Below are 10,140 nucleotides of genomic sequence, written 5' to 3' on the forward strand. Positions count from 1 at the left end.
AATGATATTAACATGTAATTTATAAACCTATTTATCAATTTAATTTAAATAATTTTATAGTACCTGAAATAATCTGTGGTCAATATTACCGAAATATTAAGGTATCACAGATACCAATACTGTGGAAAATATTTTTTTTTAATTAATCAATGGCTTGGTTATGATTTTCCATAAGTCCAGACCCATATTTATAGGCACATATGTAAAAAAGAGCTACACAAACTCACTCAACAAGGACTATTTTTCAGAATTATTCAGTATGTAAAAGTTATCTTTTGGGAAACTGGTGGCTGGATTTTTATTATCCTGAGCTATTTTAATGATTGGGCTGGTCATGTCTTGTCTTATGTCAAAATAAGAGTTGGGCAGTTTCCAAAATACAGCCCTAAATGGGGGCGCAGAAACCTTTTCAAAATTTGGTTTTTAATTGCAAAAATTGTGGCTAATAGTCAGGAGTAAGGATTTTGTAAGGCTTTCATATAGCTGAAGTGGAGATGAGAGGCTTTGTAAATCAGCTAACACTGGGCATAAACAGGTTGTAGAAACAATTCTATGTCTCCTGTGCCAACTCTCTCTTCTCCTCCTGGCATAATAGGAAAAAAATGGGAACTTTTGAGATTTGGATGTGATTAGACAGGAATGGTGAAGAAGGAGGGTGTGGAGCAATCTGTTATGCCTGATGCTCCAGTAGAGTAATTTAGATTGTTAAAGGATAGCATTGCTTTGATTTGGACTCACTAGAGTGAGAAATTGCATCCCTTATGGACTAGATTATAATTTAGGATTAAAAAAAATGTGTAAAGCAATGTAAAGAAACCATTAAGTTTTAGTGAATTTTGAAATAGAACCTTCACAAATTTATTTTTTCCTTCATAAAAGAGTAATCTGTCACCTCACAGTGTAATTTTAGATGATGTGAAATTCTGAAAACAGCACCCTCTTGAGGGCCTCTTTTGTTGCAATGCTGTTTCAGACCAGAAGTATAAGAAATGATGAGTATGTGTTTGCTGAAAAGAGTGATATATTAATTACATTATTAGCCTCACTATCTTGATCCTTCTTTTTTTCTCCCCACATCTTCCTTTCCCTTTCCATCTGGAGATGGCCAATGATGTGAGGCTGGGCCTCAGAAGCATGGTGAGAATTTCTAATAAACATACAGATGATTGGTTTCTTGTTGAAAATGCCTGCACAGATGAATCCCTGTTAAGTTTCCTCCTCATCTTTACCTTCCCCTGGAACTCCCCTTGGTCCTGACCTCTGTGTTGTTGGAAATGCCTGTAACTGCAGCCTGTAGTGTGTACACAGTAGAGGGTTCTCTGGTTGCAAGTTCTCCTTTCTCCCGAGTTCCTTTGCAGAGACACTGGCATGCTCATCAACCAGCACTCATTCTGTACTGCATTTTGCTGCTTGTGTTGAGAAATGTTTCTTTGCATTCTCTTATTGTCCTGTTAATTTTTAACATCATGAAAACTGTGGAAACATCTGTACCATGTGAATCACTCACTCATTCTCTTTGTCATTGGGTTACCAGCTGGTGAACCAAGGTTGGTAAGGATTTTAAAGCTTGACTATCTCAGCATGAGGCTGGATGTCCCCTTTCATATTGAGTAACAAATGAAAATGCTATCACAGCCTCTCCCCTGGCAGGTTTGGGTCTATAGTGAGTCGTGAGGTCTAGACTGTTCTCTCTGTGATTGCACTTAGTTAATGGATGGTGGTGAATGTGGGAGCAGACCACTGCAAGACACTGTGGGGCAACCTGCTGTTCCCCCATCAGGACTGTGTCCTGTGTGTTTATTCACAGAGACAAGGATGCACTTGAAGAGGATATATAAGACAAAGAGGATTAGCTGTTTCAAAGTGGTGTGCATTGTCAGCTTCACTAGCCTGCTGGGGAGATCGCTCTCTGGGCTATTCCTGGCAAGGCTCACAGGCAGGACCTGTGGGACACATCAGAATTGGACCCCTGCTTAGACATCATTTCAGCTTAGATAAATCCAGCCTGGGTAAGGTGTGCAACAGGACTGTGGGAAGATGTGAACTGCTTCATGAAAGTTCTTGCTACCAGTTCTGTAGCCAGTCACTGTTACTTGTTTGGTGTCTAGGCTTCTGGTAATAATTTATTTACACCTATTTTCTGGCTGAGGGCAGCTGGAAATAAACTTTGGCAATGTATTCAAAACAATTTTCTATCACATTAACATTGGCTTTGCAGGATTCTGTAATATCTCACTTTTTTTTCAGGTTTACTTAGAAGGAAAAAGAATGTTAATGTCTCTTCATAAAGGAATTTTTGCTCTCTGGTGAAGGAGAGCATCACCTAGTTAATAAGGTGGCCTCTTGTACATATTTTTTATGAAGTTTTGTTTTTTTGCAGACAATTCCACATTGAATGAAATTAACATACTGCAAAACTTTAATTTCTTTTATTCTTTCAATTAGGTAACAGCCAACTGGACCTCACCTGATATCAGCCTCAGTGCCTTCTAACAGCTGGTTTATGGACGATAATTTAGCTAATTGCCAATTTAGAATACATGGTAGAGCTTCCACTTGTAGGAGCAGAAGCTTGATTGCAGGATTGGGCCTATTTCTAAAAGCAGGTTTTCAAGTAGACTCTTGAGGTGCATCCTTGCATATTTCCAATAAGATTCTGTTGTGGTCAAACCAGCTTTGAGCAGAGCACACTCAGAAACCACTCAGCAAATTGTATGTAACATTAAGTGCCATTTGACTGGGTCAGCTGCCTGTGTTAAATGAATGACAGCTGGCAGAGATCACCACTGCATCTGTTTACACGTCTCTCTGCATTTCACTGCATTGTCGGCTGCGGACTCTCCGGAATAATGAGTGTCACACAGTGAGTCATGTTAAAAAGGGGTTATTGGTATTACTGTAACACCATACTGTATTGCCATTGTTTTGCAGCACATCTATTACATAGATCATCACTGCTTTTTCGTCTTGAGCAAGCCAATTATGCCTGGTTTTGCCAATCTGTCAGAGCCTCCTGGAATAAATTAAAATTACAGCTTTGCATATGCAGGAGCTGTAACTGAAAGTAATGATAATGACCCTGGGTGAATACAGGATTGCAAAATAATGCTAACCAATTGTACACATGCAGAACTGCTGCTGCTTTATATCTCTTTAACAAGGTAAATATTTGAGTCCACGATGTCTGAAACCCCGCAGACTGAAGCTGGTTGCTGGGTGGAGCTGTGGGGTTTGATGCTGAGTAAGAAGAGAATAGTTTGTGGGTACCTGAGCATGGAAACTTTGCTGTTTCAGTTTTTTTCTCTGCCTCCTTTTTGAATTTTGCAGTATGGCTGTTTGTGCCTCAGAGTGTTCCTTTCTAAATGGGTACAGGTGTGCCTTCCAGCACCTGTGTCTCATGACCTCTGACACATGTCATTATGAACACACGTGTATGAGTCAGGAGGACTTTTATATAGGTGGGAGAGAAACCAGCATGTTTCCTGGTCAAGAGCAGAAGAGGAAGTGTCTGTCTGACACTGGAATTTGTCTCAGATTTTGAAACCTAGTTCTAATCACAAAATTACCTGATTTTTTTAAAAATAGTTCTTGCACATAATGAAAACCTAATATTAGCATTTTTGTCTTGGTTTCTTTCTCTCATCCAAAGGTAATCTTTCATGTTGCCAACCAGGACAGGAAACAAAACAAAACAAAAAAAAACAAAAACCCAACAAAACAACAACAACAACAAAAAAAAAAAAAAGAAAAAAAAAAAAAAGGCTTTGTTTTCTGCATATCTCCTGAGTCTTATTAACTGCTTTAACAGGATTTTAATTCTTGGCACAGTTACCAGCACCTGACTGGGAGGTATTGACATATGCAAGATATTCCCTCCCTGTATGAGCCTGTCTGCCCATATTGGCTATGTTTCTGAAATTTTAGTCCTTCTGGGGTCAGGGCCATCAATCTTTTTCTTCTCCAGTCTATTGTGCTTTTATTTGCATGTGTTGGATGTCAATGCAACTTATCGCAGTTTTGGCATAGTTTTAGCATCCCATTTCTGCAGATATTAGACTTTCTTCTTTGGGCATTTGTCTTCCTGTTTTTGCCTTGCTGGAACTGCTTCATCATCTTGTAGCATTTTTATGTCTTTAAGTGGCTTTTTTTGAACTCTGTGATAAACTCACAGAAATCACAAGTAAAAACAAAAGACACCACAATGGTGTCTTTAATTAAAATATTTTTCTCAAAATTTTTTTTCTTGAAAGGTCCCACATGTTGCAAGCCAGTAAGCTGAGGAGTATTAGCTTTTAATTAATTGTATTTAGAGGGATGTAGGCAATTTCTTAAAAACATCAGCCAGTAGCTCCTTTCAAACACCTTGAATTTGATCATGCTGACTCCAAACCTCCCAATTAACAGTATATTCTTTCAATATGACTGCCCACAGACTTTATTAGAACCCACTGTCAAGAGTAACAGAAAATAAGCTAGGGGAAAAAAAATTGATTACTCTGTAAATCATGGTGTCTGCATTTATATCTTGTCATAATTTCACTCTGTATGAAAAGGGCAGACTTGGTTAGTCCTGAAAGGGAGTTATTTTCTTGCAGGTGGGACTATGCAGGTTTAGTCATTCCCAGATAATTCTGGTGAGCATCCTCCAGATCCACTCCAAGCCAGGGTGTGCTCCTGCTGTCACTCATAGGCCATTGAACCTGATCATGATCAAGTGCTTGGGACCTATCAGAACCCTGCCCTTCAAAGGCCCTTCCAGAACTCAAACTCACTGGGGGACATTGACGTTTCACTTGGTATTTATGCACAAGAGAATTTCCTGACCAGGAGCAATGTTTGGTTTGCTGTTTTCCTTAAGCCTGTAGAGCATAAGCCTGGGTATATAATTAATTTTCCTTACATGTTTCTTTCCTTCACTGATTAATTTCTTCAACTGATCTATTTGGAGTACAACATTAATATTGAAAATAGAATTATGAAGCCAGCAAAGGAAAAATATTTTATCCTCTCCTGGCAACACAAGCATATATTTGTGTCCAACACTGCCATAGATGAGAAGTGAAGTTGAATTGGCATGAAATGTCTGAGATGTGACATATTTATAATATTAACTAAATTTTATATATTAAGTGCAAAAAAAGATTTTTTTTTTAGAAATTACTGATATTTAATGAGAAGCACAGAACTAAAAAAAAAGGAGAACATGGAGCTGACAATGGATAAAACATAATAACTTTTTAGATTTCTTTCTCTGGTTTTATTGCCATTTAAACCTTTCTCCATTTAGCTTGTTAGTTTTCAGTAACATATCCTATGTTACTGAATTTCCCAGAAGAACAATGAAGGAAAAAAAAAATAGAAATAGATTAAGTTTACAGAATTTACAGATTCTGAAAGGTTGAGTTGTGACATAATGCTATCCCAAAACCTCCACTTCTGGAAATTTTGGGGTTCAAAGCAGTTTTACGGTGTGCAATGACAAACTAATCTTTTCAAGGGTTTCTGAATTTTATCTTAGGGGTTTTTTTTAAGTATTTGAAGAATCATTCATTCACCATTAAGATAGTCTCATACAAACCTTGACATTTAGTTATTTAGCTGCTCTTTTCTAATAAGACAAAGAAAAAGGGAAGAACCTTTAAAAATGTGATTTTATAATTCCTCAGAGACAAGTTGTTTTCTATAACCTTTGCAAACATTTTATTTTGACAATGAAATGAGGGAATTATGTGAATTCCTGGTTTGTTGAAAGCCTTTAAAAAGTTTTCTCTGATCTTAATAAGGCCAGCAAGTTGTCCTTAATGCTGAAGAAAGAGAAGTAGGCAAGTGAAATCATCACCCCTACCTCTTAAAGAGATCCCAAGTGTTTCCTTCTCTATGTACTTCATAAAGTGTTCTGATGTAGATAGAATATGATGTCTGTGTGCAGGAATGGGTTTTAATCCTTATTGAGAATGAAAATTTTAGCACAGTGAAACATGAGTTTGTACTGTGAAACACAAGCAACTGCAAATCCACCATTTCCTGAGGGTGCTGTTCCAGAGGGGACTGTGCATAGCAGAAGAAAAGGCCTGTCAGGGCAGGAGAGGGGAACATTCCAGAGGATATGGAATGTTCCTTAATGCTCCTTAATAATCCCTATGGTCTGGACCCAGAGATGTGTATTAAGAGCATCCCAGCTGTGGCTCTTCATGTTTACATCTCAAAAGGGCTCAGCTAAATATGTAACTAGGATTAATTCATGCTTTGAATTTTATGACCTTCTGTGTCCAGATGCTCCAAATGAAGATCCTGCTTCATTCACTAATTTATTTTTGCTCTGCAAACAATTAATGACTGCTTGTTGCAATTATTGAAACCTTACCTTTCCCTCTGGGTTGGCTTTATCCAAGTCACATTTTACTTGTTCCACTAGCAAAGCAGGATGAATACACTTACAATGTACTTGCAATCAAAAAAAAAAAAATTAAAATATAAAAAAAACATTGGTGTATATTTTCACTTGAAATTATCTGAAGAAGGCATTAGTATTTGGCAAAAGCTCAGAAAAATGGAAATGAGTCACGAACATTTTGCCAAAGCCTCATTTAGGAATATTTGCTCAGTTCTAATCTGAATTCTCTTTTGTTTTCTTATTTTGTGGTGGAGGCTTGACAAGAATATGAGTCCCAGATACCCAAAATGCCAGCTAGGAGTCTATATCCCAGCTAGCAGCATCATTTAGAAAAGAAATAGTACAGAGTACCTAAAGAGGCATTGTATAATGTCCTTCTGGGAGTTAGCTCCTTAGACACAGCATCATCATACGTGGTGTTAGCTGCAGTTTGTGCGCAAGCAGAACTTTGCAGCAAGCTTTTGTTGGCAAACAGGTGAGCAAAATGCAGCAGTGAGTGGTTGGACATCTGTTCCAATGGAACCCACCCAGAGAGGTCAAGCTCTTACTCCCATCGGTGAATAATATAAGAACTTTTCTCATGTTTGCCCCAGGTCTACAGTTTTACTTCAAGAAAAAGGAACTGAGGAAATGATGAATTAAATCCATGTAATCCTCTGGCCACTGTACCATAAATCCTTAAGTTTTCTAGCTACAGGATTTAGGAAAGAGTGTTTGAGTTATCATCAGGTTAGTGCATTGTCTAATGTATTGAATGAAGGGCCTGACAGGTCAGGTGTGTTTGTTGTGAGGAAGGACTTTATATAGCTGCAGGGGTTATCTGATCAAGTGTTGTGTGATCCCTTCATGTCAAAAAAGTTTATGTTTTATTTTAATATCCATTGATTTTTCTCTAACTCAAAATTATCTGATTAGAGGATTTGGCTGAAAAAGCAGGATTTTTAAAAAGTTATTTGTTTCTTTGGTGAGGAAGATTATATCCCCAGGTTTCTGGGAGCTTCATTGGGATTTTGGTGAATTTATGACATAAATAAGAATTCATTTTCCACTGATTAGCAGAGAATTTGCAACATGCAGCTCAGCCCTGTAATTGTGGAGCAATTGTATTCCGGTTGAAATCAATATGGATTTAGCCTAAGCTAAGGACACAGGTTTGGACTGTACATCATGTAACACAAATTCATTTCCAAACCCATGCAGGGATCAGCAAATTCAACGGTTCTTGAGTAATGTAGAAGGGGTGTTAAATCACAAGGTTACAATTGACTCTGTAGTTGACATTGACTGGAATCAAGGACTTTGGAGTGGGCTTGTCAATTTATGGGGGAAAGCAAAGTTGCATAGCAGAGGATACCACTGGAATAAGATTGTAATTCTCTGTGCTCCACCTGAACACCAGTGATGAAAGATTAAGAGGAGTGAGTGGCAGTGATACTTTTAATTCCCTGAGCCTAGATTTGTATGAATCAGTAAGGCTGCTGGTGTTGTGTTAAACCAACATTTAAGCACAGGTTGACGTTGGGCAGTCAGGAATTACTGGAACACAAAAGTTTGGGGTAGTCCTGCTCCCTAGGTTTGAGTCTTGCTGTCTGAGTAATGTAATTACATGTTTGTGTTGGACCAGGGAATTTCTCCAGTTCCAGGGTTGTTGGGCTGTTATGCTTTGCTGCTATTCTGCTGTGTGTTACACTTGCATCAAATAACTACAACTGCAGTCATAGCTGTGCTTTATGAAATGTAGAGAAATTATATAACGTAATACCTTTTTATTGGCAGTACAATGCTAGCTGTTAAAATTCAGTCAGACAGCATTCCAGGTGCTTGATTTCACCCTGCCAGTTTTGTTGCTTCCCAGTTTGAGCATCTTGAATACTGTGCTGAGGTGATAAACAGTAGGTCTTTGCTACTTCAGGATTTAAAGACAACTCCTTTTGCTGTATTTCCTCATGGAAGCTAGAGTGTGTTGAGTGAGTGGTTCTGACAGACAGATGAAGAGACCACTCTGTGAACCTCAGGAAACACATTCTCAGAAAATAGTGATGCATTTTCTAAAGACCAACACTGTTTTCCTGAGTTCTGACCACAGACAGACTTTTCCAGATGACATGTCAAGATGACAGACAGCTTATGGTCTGCCATGCAACTGTTCCAAACACAAATGCATGGTCCCCTCACCAGGGCTCCCAGAATAGGCTTCTCTCAGTGCTGCTCCAGTGGGTTTATATTCTGTGCCACACAGGTGACCTAGGGCTTCCTGATGGGAGGGCAAGAATTCACCATCACTGCAACCCCTGGCCAGTAGATTTCAATGAAGCAATTACCCTGAAGTCAGGGGGTTTTTACTGACATGTTCTTTAGAAAATGCTCTGCAGATACATGAGATAGTGGTGAACTGTCATGTGGTGACAAGGGCTTGAGCTGCCCAGTGGGATTTAGAGTCCCAGGTCATTTGCTTGCCTGCTATAGGCTTTTTTCTGAGCTTGTGCAGGGTGAGCCAAGGGCATGAGGGATGTGCTGGTCCCTGATGCCAGACCCTCTTAGCTGAAACACAGCCATCAGTTTACCTCCCAGGAGGATGGGATTGACAACATCAGGAGCTCCAGCAGGCTGAGGTTGAGCTGGTGTTTTCTTCAGAAATTCTTCAGCAGGTTTTTCATCTGGAGGTGTCACCAGACCTTGAGGTTTTGCACAGGCACAGTTGAAATCCACGTGATATAGTGAGTGATCAGCAACTCTGGTCACACAGAGGAAAGGAAGAGGGCCGGATGGGGTTGGAGATTGTGTTTGGACTGATTGTTCTGGTTTCTTCCTCACTAGGACAAAGAAGTGAATCTGGAGCAGGTCCACAGACGCATGAACAGTTTAATTGATGAAGACATAGCCCACAAGCAGATCTCTCCAGCGTCCATCGAGATCTCAGCGCTGGAGATCGGTGGCATGCAGCCAGCTCAGACCCTGGAGCCGGTGCGCGAGTACCAGAACACGCAACTTTCTGTCACCACCTTTTTACCAGAACAGACAACTCATGGTGCCAGCAGGACACTCACAGCTGCCTCGGGCAGCAACCTGCCGCTGCCCCTGAGCAGCTCAGCCACCATGCCCTCCATACAGTGCAAACACAGGTCACCCAACGGAGGACTATTCCGGCAGAGCCCCGTGAAAACCCCGATCCCAATGTCATTCCAGTCCGTGCCGGGGGGAGTCATTCCAGAAGCAATGGAGCCCTCACATGGAACATCCATATGACGAGAACAAACAGTAAAAACAACCAGCAGAGATTTTTAATACAAAATTTAAAAGAAAGAAAAAAAAAAAAAAAAAGAAAAAGAAAATGAACTCTTACATTTTTCTTGTATATACTTGTAAATAATGAAAGAATGAAGTGGGGTAAAAGTGTATTTTGAATATTCCCAATTTTCGAAGTAAGTAAAAAACAAAACAAAAAACAAACAAAAATGTATGAATGACTTTGTAAATTTTGTTCTATATGAATAAAAAGGCAAACTACTTGTGGTCGTTCTCAAGTGCCAAAGAAGACCTGTTACTGGGACTGAGGGCCATACTTTTCTTTTTTTTCCCATGGATTTCAACATTTATTCCCTTACAGGTATGTTTTTTTTTTTAAGAGCAAAAAATTTATCTCTTTCTTGCCGGAAAAATTCACCATGCTCAGATTATTCCTTTCCCCAGAACCCTGTTTTATAGCCAAGATGACAATTCACTCAGAGAACTTAGCAGCTGGTATT

General features: G+C 39.3%; 1 protein-coding gene across 5 annotated transcripts in view; it reads left to right on the forward strand.

Moving 5' to 3' along the window:
* The window catches only part of GRID1 (glutamate ionotropic receptor delta type subunit 1), a 484,393-nt gene extending 474,483 nt beyond the window's left edge, over positions 1 to 9,910 (forward strand). For 2 of the 5 annotated variants that reach the window (XM_053983939.1, XM_053983936.1), the window contains 2 exons: positions 1,102 to 1,137; positions 9,212 to 9,910. In XM_053983939.1, coding sequence (XP_053839914.1) covers positions 1,102 to 1,137; positions 9,212 to 9,640 — 465 coding nt within the window. In that variant the 3' untranslated portion in view covers positions 9,641 to 9,910. The remainder of the gene's footprint in view (positions 1 to 1,101; positions 1,138 to 9,211) is intronic. The other 3 variants (XM_053983935.1, XM_053983937.1, XM_053983938.1) reach the window with 2 other exon arrangements.
* Positions 9,911 to 10,140: the final 230 nt, after the last annotated feature.

Source organism: Vidua macroura, chromosome 8 (assembly GCF_024509145.1).
Source record: "Vidua macroura isolate BioBank_ID:100142 chromosome 8, ASM2450914v1, whole genome shotgun sequence".
Lineage (NCBI taxonomy): Eukaryota > Metazoa > Chordata > Aves > Passeriformes > Viduidae > Vidua > Vidua macroura.